At 32.8% G+C, this 21,966-nt stretch overlaps 1 protein-coding gene across 1 annotated transcript in view; it reads right to left on the reverse strand.

The window, feature by feature from the left end:
• The window catches only part of LOC115891408 (mucin-17-like), a 100,981-nt gene that overhangs the window by 50,145 nt on the left and 28,870 nt on the right, over positions 1-21,966 (reverse strand). Inside the window, exons 7-14 of the mRNA XM_030911852.1 lie at positions 16,874-17,020; positions 14,731-16,668; positions 13,106-13,759; positions 12,623-12,727; positions 9,643-9,759; positions 9,105-9,572; positions 4,004-4,429; positions 3,783-3,875 (exon numbers count right to left, since the gene is read on the reverse strand). Of these exons, the coding sequence (XP_030767712.1) occupies positions 3,783-3,875; positions 4,004-4,429; positions 9,105-9,572; positions 9,643-9,759; positions 12,623-12,727; positions 13,106-13,759; positions 14,731-16,668; positions 16,874-17,020 (3,948 nt within the window). The remainder of the gene's footprint in view (positions 1-3,782; positions 3,876-4,003; positions 4,430-9,104; positions 9,573-9,642; positions 9,760-12,622; positions 12,728-13,105; positions 13,760-14,730; positions 16,669-16,873; positions 17,021-21,966) is intronic.

The following is a 21,966-nucleotide window of genomic DNA, read 5'->3' on the forward strand; positions in this document are numbered from 1 at the left end:
AAAAATTGCGGATGAACCACAATTTATTGAAAAATAAATAAATTAAAAGTGAATTTTTACGTTATGGTGAAGTTGTATAAGCGTGTAATTATTGTAATGTATGACGATTATATACATTTTTTTATTAATATAAAGGTCAGAATTAATCATTGAGAAGCATTAGTAAGTCATAAATCAAAAATAGAGTTGGTGATATCTTTTGTAATATTTGCCTGATCGATTTACTCTTTCGATTCAAACTTGCCGCCGGAGCCGTCTGTCACCAATTGTTGTTAAGGATGTAAGCTGCGTAAGAATTGTTGCCAAAGTTATTTCTTGTTTGTATGATACATAATACCGTATGATCGAAAAAAAAACGGCGTCCAGTTGGCTTTGAAATGACGATCGATGACATTCCCCATATAATTTTACATATAAAATGACAGTGATGTTCATTTCATAGCCATGGCTGACGCCGTTTTTTTTCGATCATACGGTACGTTACATGATACAAAAAAAGAGTTGAAACCGAAAGAGTTTTGATTGCGTTGGTTTCAACCTTTTCGTGAGGGTGTAAATCTTTTGTTTTGTTTTTTATTTTAATACGAATCTGATTGCTTTCGCTTGATTTTACGTGCCGGTCGCCGGACGAACAAATCCTTATACAGTAGCGCTGTCACGAGAAGAACAGATTATAAGTTATTTTAAAATCAAGACATTGAAAGCACTCAGATTCGTATTAAAATATAAGAAAAAACAACAGATTAACCCCCAAAGAAGTTGAAACCAACGCAATCAAAACTCTTTCGTGCAACTTTGTAGTTATCAATAGTCAGATATCGTAGGCAAAATATCAGCTATGGGTAGGAGCAGTTCCTCAGACGATCGCCTTTTCTTGATTTTAAAATAATTTATAATCTGTTCTTAACGCGAGTTTTCTTCCGACCAGCACACGTGTTTTTTTAATGAACCTTTCAAGAAGAAATGAATGAATCTGGCAACGCCGACAAAATTTGGAGGAGTTTTCGCATAGAAAGTAGCTTGTTGTAGCAATAATTAGATGTTAATTTTTTCATTAAATTATGGATCATCCACACTTTTTTTTGGCTTGAAATACTTATTTCGATGTATGCTTTCGAGTGATATAAAAAAAAGTACAAAATTCGGAGGGTGTTATATCTGACAAGCACCTACAGAGTATAATAATTAAATTAGATATTAATATTAAGATTTTAATATATTTTTTCTACGACTAGCCTAGAAAATACAGTTTGACACACGGAAAACTCGATCTGAAATTGACGTTTTGCAAACTGTTGTGTGCTAAGGATTTAGCGCACGACATGTGTCATTTTGCACACGACATGTGCCAATTTTAACATCTTTAACATCTAATATTTAGCCATAGAGAACATAAATGAAACAAGTTTAGATGGGAAAGTGCCCATAAGGACAATGTAAACATTATTTGGCGCTGTTCTTGCAACGGTCGCGACCCAAAACTTTTGAAAATTTCGGAGCGGTTCGGCTTTTTCCGGAATTATATCGCCAAATATTGTTTATTCAAATTTATTGAATAAACAATTATATTATAATAATAAATATAATATAATAATATATTATAATAAACGAATATTATTATTTTCGTTTAATTCAATAAATAAAATACAGTGTGTTGCATACAAGAAACTTTATTTTATGTAAGGACGCATGTATGAAATACCTATGAAACATTGGAAACCGACGTTATGCCACGATCCACGATGGTTTTTGCAGTTCACAGCACAGCTTTTTAAGTTTTTAATGCCACTTTTTCACAATTATCACCGGTTGGAGTAAATAAAACTTGAATTAAACTCACAAGATAGCAATAATTTTTTTGAAAATGGACGCTATAAACACTTTTCGGGATTTCTTTAATGAGAGCGGTTTAGATTTTGAAAGATTATTATGATTTTTGAAGATTCTGACTTTGACAAGAGAAAATTATTTCTGTTTTTGTTTGCCGTTGTTCTTAGCGACCGCTATAGCAGCGCCAGATCGCGTATAACGGTCGCGACCCAAAATAATTTCGCGATCCAAAATTTATACGGGCTTTCCAATCTAAACTTGTTGCATTTAACCATGTATTTAGCTGAAACGCCAAACGCAACGCAGCCGTCAGAAAAACCAAACCAAAAACTGAGTGAGTCTGCTGCTAATTTGTAGTCATAGAAAAAATAGCGTAAAAAACTCGTTTGAAAACTTCTTTGTACACTCGTTCGACTTGTGTCGACAACAAACTGTCGAACTCGTGTGCAAAACGTCGTTTTCGAAACTCGTTGTTTAATATACTATTGTATTTAAAATTATGTTACTTATAATTTATGAAATAGGTTTCAAGTTGTTTTCATGTAAACAAAATAAAATTTTGACATAAATTATTGTTTTTTTATAGGAAAATATGGGTATTTTTATTAAAGCATAAATTATTCAATATGCTTATGCTCATAGCTAAGTAAATGTTGATCATTTTTTAATCTGCCTGGCCTCGATTTGGCATTTTGCAAAACGACCGAAAACAGACAGTCTTTTTGCAGGAATGTACAGAACACATCGTCATTGTTTAATATGCCTAATTCTGATTAGGCTTTTTGCAAAGTGACTGAAAATAGATAGACTTTTTGTATTAATTCCTTCTTTTGTTTAAAAAGCCGGCGTCTTATAATATGCCTAGTCTTTTTACAAAAAGCTGGATTATTCTATGCGCCTGCGACATACATATCTGTTAAAAACTAAAGTTATTTTGAATAGTTGTATTTTGTATTTAGATATTTTAAATACTTTTTGAAGTGAAACTTCTTTACGCGCGATGGGAGTAAAAATTGAAGGCCGTGACACACTAGACGCGAGAGGAAAAGTGGTAACGATCGGGGGGTACGACGGAGCGTCGTAAGTCGGGCTCTATGTGAGCTAGGGGGCTCAAACTCGGAATATAGATGGGGCTCGAAAAACCCCATCTTTTCATGATATTTTGACGACCTTGCGTGCACTACGAAAGCCCATCATCAATGAATCAAAACAAAAAATCGTCCGATTTAAATGAAATTTGGTATGTCGATAGATTGGACCAAGGCCAACTTGACCGTGTACGACACGTGTCACTGTGACAGTTAGTTTTGACGTAAGAAACGTCAAAAGTTGATGTCGTCCGATCGCGACAAAATTTGGTGGGTAGGCTATGTGACCGACGCGACGGTGAACACGGTCCCGCTCTGCAAAGCTGAATACGACGTTTTGTTTATATCTTCATGAGGGTGAGACTAACGATTTGATATTGAAAAGAATGTCGGTCGATTTCGGCATAATTTGGGACGGGCTACAGGATGAAGCCATCGACGTTTCGAACCAATGCCTCTAAATAGACGAAATCGGGATTTTTCTTAATTATGAGTCGATTGGAACCAAACTCGGCACGTGGATAGAGGTACCGGAATGTATTCCACAGACGGACAGACGGAAGTAAGAAGAAGTCTTACTCAAATATGGGCACATAGTGCAGACACGTTTTTTTTCTTTCCGTTTTTTGTTTCTGACGACGAGAGATTCTGAAACGTTAAGCATTTTTTGTCTGTTGGGCAAATTTGTTTTACTAGTAAAAAACCATTGACAAGCTGATTACCGTTTGGATTTAACGCAGTTGTGTTTACAAAAGATTACAAAAAAAACAGTCCAAAAACATTATTTTGTAAATTTCTCTTCTAGTGTAGAAAACACTAGATTTATTCAAGTTAAAAGAATCCTGGTGTTGTTGTCAAACTTACCCTGTTTGCTAAATTATCATTATTGCCGGCTATTTGTACATTTTGTTTCGGTATTCTGGATAAACTAGGCAACTGTGCATTTTGTCCACCGAACTAAAAAATAAATATTTATAGTTAATTTACAACAATTATGCAGAATATAATAATAAGAAAAAATATATCAAAATATATAATTTTCATCTCCTCTATCTATACTGCCGCCCTTTTCTAAATTAAATTACCATAGTCGTTAAAACGCTTAATTGTTGCAATAGTTCTGCTTGTTCTTTTTCGATTTTCTCTATCTCCTCCAAGTTTTTCCTCTGTTCTTCGTTTAAATTTTTCAATTTTCCGCTTTTTTTCAATTCCTCGAATAGAGCATCGGTTTGGTCCTTGGTACTCAAGGTAGTGGATGGTGGTACAGATTTCGGTTTTTGCGGGAACACGGTGGTAGACGTTAGGAGAGTGGTAGTGGGAGCTTGGGTAGTAGTTGTAGTTAATCGTGTTGTGGTAGAGGGCCGAGTGGTAGTAGTGGTGGATCTGGTTGTGGTGGTGGATCGAGTAGTTGGGGCTGGAGTTGTAGTTGGACGGGTAGTGGTACTTGGCGTAGTGGTTGTAGATATTCTTTGAGATGTTGAGGAGGGGGGAAGAACTGTTGAAGGTTTAGCCTACAAAAAGTTTAGTTTGGTGTTGAAGTTATTAGAGTGGATTAATTAATATAAACTTGTATCACGCTTTAATAATTACTAGCAATTACAAAATATATATATATTTATGTTATCTGTATATGTATACACTCACCGGCGCAAAAATTTTGATGTATTTTAAAATTTAATATATTCTGTTCGAGTGGGCCGCTTTTGATAATTTTTAATCAATTTGTAGTTAAATTATTTGACTTTTAAGTTTACTTTTTTAAATTAAAAATTAAAGTTTCCGTCTGTTAATTATACGAGGGAAAAGAAAATGTTGATATTTTGGTAAAAGTCTGAAACACCTGAATATGTTGATATTGCAAGGCAATTAAAAATAATTTTATCATCTATGTTCATCTTTTCTCAATAGTTACCTTTTTGGTTCATCTCAATAGTTTATTTGTTGTTGTATATATTCGCTTCTGAAGAAGACAATAACTTTTTTTCGTAATTTTTAGTTTAAAACCATGCTTTTGCTTTGGGCACCAGTTATGAAATAGTGTTTATGATTTTTGTAACGGCACTATTATTGAAAAAGCACTATTATTATTGTCTGATGGCTGTTGGGCATGCATTTGCTCTAGTCTTGTATTATAATTTATTATTCCAATTAAAAAAACTTTTTAGATAAGTTCAATTATGGAAACGAGCATAGTTTTAATCACCGATTTTGCTAGTGGGGCATAATTGGTTTGGTTTGGCTATAACGAAAATTTTTAAAGGTACATAATTATAATTTTAGAAGATGTTCATAAACATTTAATCACTAGTTGATTAAAAAAAGTATACCATTAATATTGCAAATTATATTGTATCCTCTCATAGTTTCGTCGAACTGCTTAAATGCATTTTTGCTTTTGATCAAATCGATATGAGAAACTATGAAGCTATAAAATGTTGTTTCGGGAGAGTTAAATAATATCATAATTTTGTTTGTCTCCGCAAAATTGACAGTTGGAAACTTTTATTTTTAATATAGAAAGTGACACTAAAAAATCGAATAATGTAGCTACATTATTCAAAAATCATCAAAATCGGCCTACTAGAACAAAATATATTAACATTTTAAGGTGCCCGTTTTTCGTGCCGGTTAGTGTATTTTTCAGTAAAAACAGTTAATAAAGTAAAATAAAAAATGACAATAATATTTAGAAAACATATTCCTAATATTTGCAAAAGGACGTTCTTATTAAACGCAGTGATACAAACTGAAAGAAACTGAAATATGAAAACCCCACAGCAACTGTGAAGATTAGAACCTATATAGTTTTAAAAATAAGAATACAAAGATAAGAATAGAAATAGAGGAAATATATATTGATATATTTTGTATGGCTGTCCACTGTAACAATATCAGAAGTATGAACGAATATAAGTGAGTCTGGTGATCTGTTTTTAATTAACCAGCACCAGTGCTATACATGAAAAGTGTGAACACATATTTTAGGCTTATAGAGACTGATGTTAATATTATTTACCACAAATGGCACCACTTTACTTTCATAGCTTTTATTTACATTTATCAAACATACTTATTACTGGAATACCTTACCTACCTTCATGGCTACCATTGTTTACTTACCAAATACTTTAAATTCTCTAAGGTCTTATAATTTATGTACATATTATATAGTATATCGTTATATTGGCTTTAACAGAGGAAAAACTTTTTTATAATTAGGTAAGTTTTTGAGAAATATGCATTCTTCATAAAAATATTTGCTTCTTCTAAATACTTTTCCAAATTTCTATACCGTTGTAAAGAAAATTAAAAAGAGGTAAAAATATAATTGAATTTTTTCTAAAGCTTCATTCAGAACCTCGCAATTAGTAGAATAAATTTGTGGTTTCAATTAGCATAGAAGTCTATTTCCCTAATTTCAATGTAAGCATTCAGAACGTCAAAATTAGTGGTAGACATTTTTAATTAGTAAAAAAAGTGATCAAACTTTTAACTTTTCCACTAATTACACTTCAAAATTTGCGAGAAATGTAATTTTTACCTTATCTTTGATTATCTGAAGCTTAAAGCATCATTCAAAACCTCGCAATTAGTGGTATCAATTAATGATTTCAATTACACTTTATACTTTTTAGTTTACGATCTTTTTGATTATCGAGAGTCAACAGATCAATGGGACAATTGCTTAGACCGACCAGACATACTAAAGGAGGAATTAGTTACAGCCTTGACAGCAACTAAAAATGGAAAAGCTGTCGGTCCTGATGATTTAAATGTTGAAATCCTTAAACTGTTACACGAAGAAAATATGAATCTTTTACTTAAATTGTTTAATTGCATCTACAACACCGGAGAGATACCTAAACAATGGCTGCAATCCACATTTGTAACTCTCCCTAAAAAGTCAAACTCCAAAAGATGCATCAAGTATCGTCTGATAAGCCTTATTTGACGAAAATATAAGTGAAACTCAATTCGGCTTTAAAAGTGGGCTGAGAACCAGAGATGCTTTGTTCTCAATACAGGTTTTAGTCCAAAAATGCCTCGATCAGCAGACAAGTGCCTTCGCATGTTTCATAGATTATGAGAAAGCATTTGATAACGTGAAACATGACAAGCTGATACATTTACGGAAGCAGATTGGGTTAGATGGCAATGGTAAACCTATTAATAACATCCGATATGCTGACGATACGGTACTCCTAGCTGGCAATGAGAAAGATTTGCAGTGCCTGGTGGACAGAGTTAGCAGTATTAGTCAGTGTCATGGTCTTAAAACAAATATAAACAAAACAAAATTTATGATTATTAGCAAACTAAATATTGAAAATATCAAGATACAAGTGGAAGATCAAAATATAGAAAGGGTAAGAAGATTTAAGTACTTGAGTTGCTGGCTGAATGATAAATGGGTTCCTGATAAAGAAATCAAATATAGAATTGAAATAGCCAGAAACACATTTTTCAAAATGAAGACTCTACTCTGCAACCGAGACCTGAATCTGACTACTCAATGGCGAGCTACCAAATGCTATGTACTCTCTACATTGTTATACGGAGTCGAGGGATGGACGTTGAAGGCACGGACCATGTCACGCTTGTATTCATTTGAGATGTGGTTATTCCGTCGAATGTTGAAAATATCCTGGACCGAACGAATAACAAATCTCGAAGTATTAGAAAGAATGTGTAAGGACCAAGAACTATTGACTACAATAAAACGACGGAAAGCAGCATATTTTGGTCATATTTTTAGAAATAACAAATATAGTTTCCTACAGCTGATCGTTGAGGGAAAGATTGAAGGACGAAGAGGCATCGGGCGTAAACGGTTTTCCTGGTTGCGGAATTTGCATCAGTGGTTTAATATAGGAAAGGTCAGTGCAATTATCCTTTTGGCTCATGACAGGGAGGAATTCCAATTGATGGTCGCCAAGGCACATGAAGAAGAAGAAGTTTACGATCATTCACAATGTTTAAAAAACACAATTAAAGTTAATAGAATATCTTAGCAACAGCTTGCCTTAGTCAGTTGTATCCATAGAGAAAGCCTAATATTTAGCTTATGAAAAATCAGCTTTTGATTTCTAACCACAATATCTTTTTTCGGATAATAATAATCAAAGGCCAAAATGACATTGAAGTATAACGTGAAGCTTTAAGCTAATAAATAATATGAAGCTTTAAGCTTCATTCAGAACCTCGCAATTAGTGGAATAAATTAGTGGTTTCAATTAGCGTAGAAGTTTGTTCCTTTAATTTCAATGTAAGCATTCAGAACATCAAAATTAGTGGTAGACATTTTTTATTAGTAGAAAAAGTTATCAAACTTTTCACTTTTTCAATAATTATACTTCAAAATTTGCGAGAGAAATGTTATTTTGCCCTTTGATTATCTTCCGTCAAGAGAAATTGTGGTTAGAAATCAAAAGTTGATTGTTTTATAAGCTAAATATTAGAGTTTCTCTATGGATACAACTGACTAACGCAAGCTGTTGCTAGGATATTCTATTAATTTTAATTGTGTTTTTTAAACATTGTGAAAGATCGTAAACTAAAAAGTATAAGTGTAATTGAAACCACTAATTGCGAGGTTCTGAATGAAGCTTAAGTCGTAAAAGTCATCTAAAAATCAAAAGGCGTTTCTATGGTAATATAATTTCAATTTCATTCTTTGATAAATGTTTATTATTAATTTTGGTTAACGTCATATTTTTTTGTGTTGTTAAAGTATCCCATTTTGCATTGAACTAAATCATTTTTTGGTTCATTAACATTTTAAAATTGCAAAAAATATAACATTAATTAAAATTCTATCAGTAATAAAATCTATCAAAGAATGAAAACGAAATTATAATAACCATAGAAACTCTAATTCTGATTTTTAGGACTTCAATTCGGAAAAATTGAACTATATTTCCATGTTTTTTTTTTAATTTTCTCTAAAACTGTATGGAAATTTGGAAAAGTATAAACTGGATTAGGACTTTATAGAACAAGCCAAAAATTTTATGAAGAATGAATGCATTTTTCTCAAAATGTCAATAATAAAAAACTTTTTCCTCTTTTAAAGACAATCCGGGGACATACTGTACAAACTAAAGCGAGCTTAATAATATCATGAAACGTATAGGTCATCAGTTGATGTGGAGTTTTTTCTCAGAATTTACGGAATGATATACGTACAGTAGTACCGGCAGCGGAGAGAACCTCAAATCGATGGTTTTCTGTGGTACTAGAGAAAACAGGACTGGTATAAGGATTTCCGGCACTTGACACAAATGGTCTGGGACTTGACACTCTCAACAAATTAGGGAATAACGTGGTCAAAAGCGATGGCAAAATTGTCGACGGCAAGAGTGTGGGGAATCCAGTGGTAGTTCTTGGCCTCTCAGTACTTCTAATTTGCTGGATGACGGGAACTGCTGGCCTTGTTGTGGTCAGATCCCTCTTTTGCGTGGTTGTTTGCAACTTCTCAGTGGTTGACTTAATTGTGGGAGTGGTTGTACGCAAGGTGGTGGTAGTTGTAGTGGTTGTGGGAGTGGTAGTTTGCGTACTTGTGGTTTTAGTAGTAGTGGTTGTTAAGAGTGTTGTTGTTTCAGGGATTTTTGTACTGGCAGGTGATTGTGTCGAAACATGTGGTGATGATAACAGCTGGAAGAGATTTTGTTTTTAAAATACTTCATCGGTATATTTCTGAAAATAATTTCGTTTGGTCTCTTACCGTATCGGTAGTGGGAGGGTTTTGTGTGTTTCGCTCTGTAATCAGTGGTGGAGATGTAAATGGTGCTTCCCTTGAACCATAAGTAGTTGCACTTGGTAAAGTACTAGTAATAGTATTCTAAAAAGAAGTGTATTTTTGTTTCAATGTTGAGTATAATTTGTAATAGAAATTTTATGTAAGCCAATTATGTATTTTGGATACAGCAGAAGTTAACTATGGTTCGGCTAGCAGTTAGCATGCTCAATATACCGTAAACTGGGGTATCTTTGTGATTGCGGCATAATTTTGATACATTCCTCAAATTTTCACATTGTGTAATGTAAGTATGTTCGCCATTTTCAAGAATAAAGATATTTCTGCTACATGCTACAGACCAACTAAAATACGACTAAATAACCCAATCTAGCCATTCTGCATTGAACACTGCATGTTTATTAACATTTCAAAAATTTTATATACAAGGTGTCCCAGAAATATGTGCAAGTATTTTAACTGGTAGTATAGTCTAAACCCCAAAAGCACGCCTATGAGGGTTTGTTTCGCGAAAAAAAAAATTAGAAAATTCGGAATTTTTTGAAAAAAATTTTGGATTTTTTTTTTAGTTTTTCGAAGGGATTCCCTTCTCACAAAATTAAATACCACTTTTAGCACTTATATCATAAATAACTATTTTGGAAATTTTCAAAGTAAAATAAGTCCGTTATTTAAGACTTATTTGAAAAACGATAAAGAGAAAATATGTTTCTTTTATCGAGATCTACCACCCCTTAAAATACTTGCATTTATTTCAGGGACACCCTGTATTACAAATAGGTATATTTTACGAATTATGTATACTTTCTATGCTACAAACAGAACTGTGAAGTTCTGTGAAAAACTAGTTAATATATATCTTAAAGTACAGTTATTTCCTGATTAAACGATTTTAAAAAATGATTTTTAAATGAATGATACTGGGAGAAAAATATATTAGCTTTTAGACAAAATTTTATCTTTGCGGGCCAATTTTGGTACTGTCTCAAAGTTGCCCTACGAATTGTTTAGTATGTATCCTAGCCTGAATATAATTTTGTACTAAAGATTGACATGGTAATTGAAGTGTCCTTTTTGAAGCAGTTATTTAGTCAATTGTATGTGTGAATTTTAATTATTTATGTGTGAATTCTAATTATTTAGGCTAGTGCTAAGCAAATATACACCACCTAATGTCAGTAACAGAGTTATTGTATCTCTAAAATTAGAGTGTACATACATTGGCCTTTTTATTTAAGAATATTTTTTTTGCTACAATATTTTAGACAATAAAAAAGTATATTTGCTTCTAGATAAAGATGAAATACATTGGTGAAACATCTAGACCCTTAAATGTTCGAATTAAAGAACATAAAGATTATTTAAGAAAGGGAGACTTTCACAAATCTAAAGATTTGTCAGCATTCATGGGACACAGAGCTCAGAATAAATTTTAATAACGCCAAAATTATAATGAAAGAAGCGATAGCCTCTAAAAGAAAAATAAAAGAGGCTTTATTAATACAATCTAATAAAAATAAATGTATTGATCGTGCATCTGTAGATGTTAGTAATGTATGGCAATCGCTTCTTTGATTTTAAAGAACATAACATAAATAAACATAACATACGAAAAATTAAAAATAATCATACAGAAAGTTTGGAGCTTTTTGGTTTTAGCTTATTAAGTAATTGTTATCAGGTAGTAATTGTTAATTTTGAAGTTTAACTTGATATAATCATAACGTCATTTTAACAGAACGTCACCGGTTTTTGTAGACGTATCTGTTTTAAAAAATTAAAGTGTTCTCGAATAGTTGAATTTACATATTTTAAATAGTTTTTTTTCTTTATTTTTTTTTATTTTTTTTTGCTTCCGACGATGGAAAGAGATAAACTCTCCGAAACGTTAAGCATTTTTTTGTTCGTTAGGCAAATTTGTATATCTGTAAACCTAACTTCTGACAAGTAGTTTCCGTTTGGGATTAACGCCCAGAAGTGTTTACAAAAAATAACTATTTTATTTTGTAGATTTCCTTGCAGTGGCGAAATACCCATATATAGGATTTTTTGGAGAGATGAATCCGCCATATAGATATAGACATTTTTTATTTAGACAATAGGTCGTATACTTTGCACATATAAGAAAAATGTTGATTTATTTTTATGATGGATATTTAATCATTCAGACCTGTGAAACTAATATATTTGCTATCTGTATTTGTTAGTTCTTTCCAAAAAATTCTTCTTATTCAGTTTTTTTAAAGAAACAATATTTTAAAAAATATTATTTATATTTAAAAGAACTATATTTTCTCAAACTTTTTTAACTTCATTTATATGTATATAGCTCTGTGTCCCTCTTTGGTACAAAATGCTTCTTTACGGCTATTTACTTGTAAAATTTATCTGTCCCAAAGTTACCCCGACAGACGGGGTAGGACAAATTTAAGATGCAATAATTGTACTCCTTAGACTTGATTTTATATTTTGGCTAATTTTCGTGTTATGATAAAAAGTTAAATGATACTGTTTATAGGTTTAAATATTTCATATACCAAGGAATATATCAATGAAAATCGTACCAAAGTTACCCCTGTTTACGGTAGTGTTAATTTGTTTTATATGTCTCTAAGTCTAATTTGTTATAGCTGTGCATGCTTGTTAAATATGATTTTTTGGAATTTTTGTTATTAATAGAATTCCCATAAAAGTGAGTCCCTACCAATAGAAATTAAAATGAATGTAGGTATTATTTTATATGACTGAAAATAAAAAAATACATGAAATCATGCAAGAATATACGTAATGAAAATGTCAAAAAGTCAGTCTTGTCAGTAAATGAGTATACTAAATACAAATGCCGACGATGAATACGTATAGTTAATTTCTGTTAAAAGTCTTTTAGTAAAACAACTTTACTGAATCTACTTCGTCTACAGTACGGCTTTTGTATAATAAAACTTGCCTTTGTAGTACTCATTGTGTCCGGTTTGGTAACTGGTTTCCATCTGTAAACAACTCTTTCGTTGTTTCTATTAAGCAAGTCTTGTATATTCAAAACTTCGTTGTACTGTCAACAAATTACGAAATGATTTAAGCGAATGAAACTAAGCCAAATAAAATAATTTATACTATAATAGTTCAAATTCCCTGCCAAGCTTTAAGCAATTAACGCATAAGCTGTACTGAAGGCTCTAATATTTAATTTAAAGTGACTAAATTTGTAAGGGATGTTATATGTTAACATTATTTGTATTTAAAACTAATTATTTAAAAATACTGAAGTTTATCATAGTTTAAAAGATAATAAAGGTTTTGGATTTGTTGATTCCTAACGAAAAAATGTATACTAGTGATATTATTAAGAATAAATTAAAGTATCCTATTATAGAGCCTTCTTTTGGTTCCCCTAAAATATAGATGATCATATTTTAGTTCCATTCCTCACCTGATTTACGTTTAGTGTTTTATAATTAGGGGCCTGTGTACTTGTGGTCGTAACCGCGTCCGAACTGATTAAATTATTCAAGGCATCAAATGTTCGCCCATTTAATATTTCTCCTAAAGCTGGAGGAATTGTTTCGGCAGTTTGCGACATAGTACTTGTGAGAGATTGAGATGTAGTACTAGTTTGCGCAATATTAGTTCCTGTACTTGATTCCTGCGTTGTAGTGGAAACTGTACTAGTAATAGGGGGTCTCTTAGTAGTAGTATATGATACTATACTTGTCGGTGCCATAGTTGATGTTTGAGATTTACTAATCCTAGTCTCTCCCGGTACGGCTAATATTTGAACAATATTAGGAGTTGTAGTTCTGGTACTACTTGTAGTTGTCTCTAAACCGTTAGATTTCAACGTATTTGCTCTTACAGTGGTAGTTCCAGCAGTAGTTACAGGTGCTACAGTAGTACTAGACGTCATGCTATCTACGACTGAATTCATACTAAGTAAACTTCCCGTAGTTCTCATAAATCCTGTATTAGTGTTAGTTAATGTCGAGGCTTGAGTCATAGTGGTACTAGACGGCATTCTACTAGTAGTACTAACAGTAGGCGGATTTTGATTAAGTGCCAGTAGTCTTCCCATTCTATTTGAATCAACCTAAAAAGAAAATGGAAAAAATAACATCAGAATTTTGAAAAATTAGACAGAGAGACAAATTAACTAATACAGGGAAAAAATAAAAGCTAAAATAATGATATGACTAGTTGTTAGATATGCAGATGGTGTTTAAAATAAATGAAGAAAAATAGAGAAATGGTTGAAAAATGATCATCAAATAGAAAGGGATACAGACTTCTGAAACCAAATTCAGTAGAAAACATATTAAATAGAGTACGTTTAGATTAAGACAAAGCTCTCTAAAATTTTCATAAATAAAAGAGTTTTTAAGAAAAAAAATAATACTTACGAGTTCAAATATGCTGGATAACTAGGTAACCTAAACTCAATCTAAAATATCTACATAGAATACTCCATACAAGCCTAAAATTCTACATATTTCACAACTGACCTTTTTTATTTATATAATATTCTTTTTATAATAATATGTACAACCATTTCAATATTTTTCGCTATCAATCACTCAGATAATAGTTATTAGGCATATACACAAAGCATTTTCTTTAATCACAACACATAAACATGCAATAAACATAGGTACCCAACCAGTTTTGTTTTAGATAAAACATTAATCACAAATACTTTAGTCAATTGAAGTATCAGTGCAATAAGCGTGTACCAAGCGACTACAAAATGCACACAAAGTCTGAGTGTATGGGTGATAAATGACTGAAAATCCAATGAATTTTAACTATGAATAAAATAATTTATTCAAAGTTTTTGTAGGTCTGCTACCCGCATTCCTCTTTCAACCACTGCTACACCTACAGGATAGTCATATATAACAATACTTAATAATAACTTTATATTGTTAACTCAGAGTTACGAACTTCTAGTAATTGTAAGAATTAATTCAGCGGATTTAAATAATAATCCTGTTATTAAGTATTGTTACTTATTTTCTGACAACCCTGCATTTCCTTCCACAACACAAGGGGTGAAATGAATACCGTGGCTATATTATTGTCCGGGGTGGTGGTTCCATTGGTGGTGTCTGTTACTTGGTTACTGGTTATTTCGATCAATGGCGGGGGATCAGGCCTGGTATCAAAACCTCTAACCTTTATGATTTGTTCCATAGGAATCTCAGTTCCGTTTGGGAACTTCTTCACGACGGTGTTGTTGGGATAAAGCCCTACTATGACGAATGGCACTTCTTTATTAGGTATGGTTGGGGGTCGTTTACGTAAGATGGTATTGTTGTTAAGAATCGCAAAAATAAAATAGTCCGGAGTGGAGGGCATTGGTGCGGACGGGGTGGACACATCGATTCTATTGTTAATTGAATTTCCTAAATCAGTCGATAAAAGTTTACCGGACCTGTTAGATGACGATAAGACATTAGTACTAGTATTAGAACTGTTAGAAGACATCGTTGAAGTATTAGATTCAGTACTACTTAATACTGTAGTTAAATCGCTCATCATTGTAGTAGGAACTACAGTAGTAGCACTCGGCACAGTAGTGCTCATATCCATCATTCCAGTTGTCATAACTGTACTCGATTCTGTACTACTAGATGCAGAATCAACTGGAGTTGAACCACTAATACTTGTGGTTTCTTTTATAGTAGTAGAATCCATAAGAGTTGTAGATTCAGTTGAAGATGACACTCCAACCGCAGTGGTCGATTCAGTGCCAGTAGTTTCACTAGGACTTTGAGTAGTAATTGTAGATGTTAACACATTGTTATCAAACCCATTCGGTCTACTACTAATAGTTACTGTGTTAAATAAGTTATCGTCAGATGTTATATAATTAGAAAGATCGTTAGCTGAAAATATAGAAACACTTCCTGGACTCACTTCAAAGTTCGTAACTGTTGGTAGAGTGGAGAAAACCGTGTAGAAGTTTGATGTAGTTGAACCACCGCTGGGAGTTGTCGGTTGTGTTTGAAGTGTAGTGGCAAGCATATCGACCGGTGTGGTATCTACAATGTTTTGTGTTGTTGTGTCTTGTGACTGAACGGTAGATTGTGTTGTTGGGCCTGAACTAGCCATGGTATTGGTTATTGAATCTGGTTGGGTGATAGTTTCAGTGCTAGAGGCTGTTGTACTTTCAGAGGGAGTTTTTGTATCCATACTAGACATAGTAGGCATATTTACATTAACTATACTAGTAGCCGAAAAAGAAGGATCTGTATTTACATCGGTAGAAAGTGTGCTTAGAGTAGTTTCCGTTGAAGCAGAAGGAGTAGATACATCAAAAGGTCCTTTAGAATTAATATCATTTATAGAGATTGCTTCTAAAGGTTCCTGTGGCGAAATAGTTGTGGAAACAAAGCTGTTTATGGTAGTAATGGGAGGAATCTTCGGCGTGACTACAACTAATTTTTGGGGATCGTCTGGAGATTGGGTAGAAACAAGACCATTTAGAATATCTAGCAATTTTCCGATGGTCTTTTTCTCGATAACTTGGTTCTCATTTATTTCCTCCAGGCCATTCAGCTGGCCAGTAGGAGTGCTTAAGGGTGAAGGTGCAGGAAGCGACGTGGTACCTACAGAACTATCTCTATATTTTGCTGAATATTTAGTTACAGTGGACAGTGGAGTAGTAGAGGAACTGCTTACGGTGTTAAGGTCCGATGTACCTACTTCGTTGGTTTGGATGGCCGACAAAGAAGTAAGAATTTTCTCGATTATCGTCGTCGGTTTTTCGCTGGTTATAGTCTCGGAAGTCTCGTTAGTACTGTCGTCAGGTTTAGTTTTGTCTTTGGTAGTGGCTTTTTTAGGGGCCAGTTTCAAGATGGCCGAATTCTCAGTGGCTTCTGTGGTGGTAGATAAGTTGGTGGTTGTGATGTTTGGAAGGGCCGTAGTCGATATCGATGTTATCGAATTTATTATCCTCTCGATTATAGACACCGGCTTTTCAGTAGTGCCATCTTTAACCTTCGAAGAAGAAAAGAAAATCAGTTAATTTTGAACAAAACGTTTATAAAGTCAACAGAAAGCTTCTAAAACAAACAATAGGACATTAATTGTAGAATATCAATAATCTAAAATTAAGACTTTTAAGTAATTATATTAGAAAGCAAGGAAATGATTAAAATAATTATCAATTTTTGTCGTGTTGTCACAAGTTGTAGGTAGTTACCGTGGAGGAAAGTCTCAGATTTTTATCCGTTGCCAAGTATTCTCCGTTGACCAAATCTGCTGAGGGTATGCTATTAATAGGGTCATCGAAACTGATCACTTCCACGCCTAAATCTTTGTCCGTCTCTACTACATATCCGTCTTCGTCCTGAAACGATTGATCAAAAAGGCCATCAGCGTTTATATATCGATCAACAATTTAGGTTCCTCTATCGAATCTAACAATAAGGGGTAAAAACCGGATAAATATTTTCTTTCAGTTTGGTTTTGATGGAGGGGGGAGATGTGTAAAGTGTAAAACATAATTTTTTTGGAACGGTTTTTCAAACATTGAAATTATTCTGATATTAGTGCACCCTGTCCTAATAAATAATACTAAAACATATTGTTGTTAATAGATAAATAAAGGAAAGGGTAAGAGGAAGAAGTTGAGCAGGTTATTAGTAAATTTAAAGCGATAAAAATACCCGGTTTGGTTTATTGTTAAATTCAATAAAGATAACTTATAAAAAATGGCACATGTGTACACACTATAGATAAATACTTGAAATTGTCGCATTTAAATCTAATCATCAAATATTCATTTGCTCAATATTATAATTTTAGTAATCTCTGACAACTTGAAAGGATTGGTAGTAAGATGTAAAAATGTTTTTATTTGTTGTATAAATTTTTAAGAAATAGTTTATAAATTATTTACCTCAATCGGTGTTTACCAACGACAAGATTTATTTAAATTAAATAATAGTAAACTCAAATGAATATTTAATAAAATGAAAAGTTTTTTAATTCTAATAATAACAGACCTACCTATGTGGTAGATCATTATTCTAGAGTCTATACACATACACCTCTATTCCTAAGTTATTCTAACCTATATATTAATCAAATATATTAACCGTTAGAATAAGATGCTTTTTCATAACCCCAGTGCAATAAGGTGCTAAAGTTAGATTGTGCAATATTTACACAACAACAAAAGAAAAATATAAACCCTTTTTTCAATAACTTTATTAAATAAAACGGATTTTATAAAATAAAATAATACACCTTGAATAATAATAAAATTACGGGTTAGTATTTCAAGTTTGTTTATATGGATAAAGTAAAATAACGGATGATCTGCGATCTTGATGATTTCTAGACCAGGGTTTCTCTCCAGGTACATTTTACAGCCTCAGGAAGTTTAAAAAAGTATGTTTTATATGGTGGTTAATTTTATATGGTTAATTGTTATTTGATAAGAATTTAAAATAATATCTGGCACTCCATAGGCTTGATGCATTTCAGTTCATTTTAAAAATTCTGACGTCAGCGCTCCAACGGCAAAAATTAGAAGTGCCGAGTATAAAGAATTTCACGCAGGTCTCGTTACCGTTTATGTTGATCGCATTGAAATAATATTAAAATCGTGGCCTTGTCATAATATTTAAGTATTTTAGATTTTAATAGTGCAGTTATTGAAACTATGAAATATTTTTCGGGTAGTGAAAAATAAGCGAAAAAGAACCGGAACTAGGAGTCATGTTGCATTGTGACAACTTCAAATTTTATTAAAATTGACGAAAACATGTTAACCCGTAAAGGAGAGTGTAATTAGAGCGTTGATTTGATCAAAAGCAAAAATGGATTCAAGCAGTTCGACGAAACAAGTGAGTAAACAATGTGCTCATTACATAATCAAAAAAATAAATAGGCTTATACTATGAGAAGATAAAATACATATCTTTATTAATCAACTAGTGATTAAATGTTTTACAAACATCTTCTAAAATTATAATTATTTACCTTTAAAAATTCATTATAGTCGAAATAGCCCCAATTATGACCCAGTCCCAAAAAGTTTTTTTAACTGGCAGAATAAATTGTAATACAAGTAAGACATTCTGAAGATATCAAAATATTTACTTTTCTATTTTTATTTTTAGAATTTTCACAAATTATACATCCTAACACATTTTAGAGGAATTATATAATAAATTTCTCGAATACTCGCTATTTAAACCCATGTATATCAGTTGTTTACGATATTCTCCGATGGTGGCAGCACCGGTGGAGAATGCACCAAGCCTATGTCGGCTTTGTTCGGGTTTTTGATATTACCGATTTTGAAGCGTTCTAGAACTCTATGGCGCATGTGTTCTGGGCATGCGTATCACATCACAGTTCTAGGACGGTTCAGAATCGGTAATAAAAGAAACACGAAGTAAGCTATTTTATTACTAAATGATAAAAATATGTTGACTGTAAGTTCAGAAGCCCTGGTTTAGACTAAATATGAAGAATTGTCTTTGAATAAGTGAATAAATCAGCATGACTACAGACTTCATCTCGGCGTGATACTAAATATAAGTTTTTAATGTATGTTAATATTTTTAATAAACCAAATTTATAATTTGATCAACTAAAATTAAGTTTTACGATTCGTATGTTTATGGCAAAGTCAATGAGTTAGTGATAAATCGTATTTAGACATAAATCCATATAACGACATCGTAACATATACCAAAAATACCAAAACCAATCCAAAAATATATAATATGGCCTTGACCAGTGCACATTCATAAATAAATCCAAAACCCACCCTTTGTTAAACAAATGAAAACCCCTGTGTAGAGTTAGTGCCTAATGTCAAAAGTATCTAAAGATTTTGAATGAAATATATAAATATTAGATGAAGAGAAAGAAAATATGTGAGTGAGTATGTTTTATGTTAGGTTTTGGACCTTTACATGTGTATGATTTAATGCTATAAGTATATCTAAAAGTACAGCTAATTAGTAATTATAGTGTAAACATATCGATAGTCTCATGTGACGCGGCACAACTAAAAAAATGCTTTTTGGGGATTTCTGGTGCACCATATTTGGAATTTAGCCTACTTTAATAAGCAAGAACAGCACTTTTTATTTCCAAACCCAAACCTGATTGGGTTTGAAAATAAAAAATTGTGTGTTTACTGTGTGCATATTTGAAGTGAAACTTCTTACTAACAGCTAAGAATTGATTTTTTTTAAGAATAAACTTCAAAAAAATAGAGTTAATATAAAACCGTATACTATTCTAGCTTTATAATTTTACAATATTTGTGTAATTTTTATCAGAAAACGATAATTCTCTACTCTGACTACTACTAACCAACAATTTGTTTTGTGTGGTCTGTTTTTGTTTAAATATTTTGTTCATTGTTCGTGTTGGGGATTTATTTTTAAATTAATTTTAATCGTTATGCAACCAGTAAACTCATAGAATATGTATTTCTTTTGCACAATCAAAATTGTTACTCTAAATGTCACTTGTCTTGTCATTATTCAATTCATTATTCGAATTCTCAGAATGTTGTTAACAAAAGTTTCATCTTAAAATAAAATTTTAATCAATCACAATTGTTTATCTCCATCATAAACCGGATTAATAATACCGAAATTACAGCTCATTTACCAATAATTCATTATTTATAGTGATTTACAGTAATTTTATTAAATTATACGAGTATTCTCGTTGATCATCGGATTGAAATAAATAATATGACAGTGTCCCCCAATGAAAATGCGAGTTACTAACTCCAAATTCTAATTTTAAGCTGGCAAATGGCTAGATAGTTTACCTAGACCGTTATTCAGAAGCTACAAACCTATCGATGAAAATATGGATGAAAATTTACCTCCTAGTACACAACCAGGGCCCGTATTCTGTAACTTTGAAAACGCTAAGCGCTTTTAGACGCTCAGCGTATGTATATGACGTTAATTTTCGCTGAGCGCGCACTTACTTAACGATTTCGGTATTCTCGTCTGACGCGTTTAGCGTCTTTACTGATTGCTCTGAACGCTTTGAAAACGGTTGCCTTAAAGGATCGTTTTGCTTGTCGAACTGTCAGTGAAAATCGAAAAAATTGTGATTTTGTGCGTTATCTTGCTCTTTAGTGAAAATTATTACTTCTTCTATAAATTCCTCAATAAAGGATGATTCACGGTACACTGTGACGGGCCGGAGCCGTGCGACGCTGAAGGCACGGCCAAACATTGTCAAATGTTATTTATACTTATACATTCATGCTAAGCCGAGCACGGTCCGAGCTTCGCCGGAACGCGTCCGTGCCCCGTCCCAGAAATGTCGGTGTACATTTTTCCTCGGATCCGCTACGGTCCGGCCCCATTGCGGCAAACATAAATGAGCCGCCACGGCTAAATACTTCGTTCGTCTACGGGCCTATAGCGACTGTTTTCTAGCAGTGTTGCCGCACCCAACTTTTAGCGCGTACCACATTATAAACTAAAAATGTACCACTTTGGTACAATTTTTTAAAGCACAACAAAATACATCTGCAAATGACTTTAACCGGTTTGGTCGTTGTGAATTTCTTCATAAATTTCTACATAAAAAAACTTCCTGGGAAAGACACAAATCGAGACGAAAAACATGAAATAGAAATTCAGAAAACCCAATTATAAGTATGTATAGGTTGAAGAAATGTAAGTAATTCTAATAGTACACACGATACTTGGAAAACTTAAATTTTATTAAAAAAAACGCAAATATAGAAGCATGTTAGAAACAGCAAATTTTTAAGTTTTTTCTTCGGGTTATTTATTATAGGCAACCCTATAGACATTACAACGTGTATAATACGTCGTTAATTAATGCGGATTGTCTCCGAATGGTATCGGTAAGCGCGTTTAATGCAATATCAACAACGATAATTATTAAATATCTATTCATTTTCGGTGCGCGTGGGAAATAATTATTGTACCGAATCATCCTGGATTTGAAAATGTAGTACCACTGTACCAAATAGAATTAAAAGTATCAAATTTGGTACAAATATAGCACTGCGGCAACACTGTTTTCTAGAATATAATCGGCACGGACATGATCCCCGTTGTCCACTCGGTGTTGCATATATTGAAGGCCCGGACGTGGCTCGGTGTCTACTTTACGGAACGTATCCGGCTCGAGTACGGTCCGGTGTACCGTGAATCATCCTTAAGTAATTGATAATTTACGACTTGGCAGCTGTAAATATTGTTCAAAACATCGAAAATGCTGAGAAGAGTCTTCAACAACTCCCTCGTATAAGAATAATGACATATC

This window comes from Sitophilus oryzae, unplaced genomic scaffold (assembly GCF_002938485.1).
Source record: "Sitophilus oryzae breed Bouriz unplaced genomic scaffold, Soryzae_2.0 scaffold_1181_pilon_pilon, whole genome shotgun sequence".
Taxonomy (NCBI): domain Eukaryota; kingdom Metazoa; phylum Arthropoda; class Insecta; order Coleoptera; family Curculionidae; genus Sitophilus; species Sitophilus oryzae.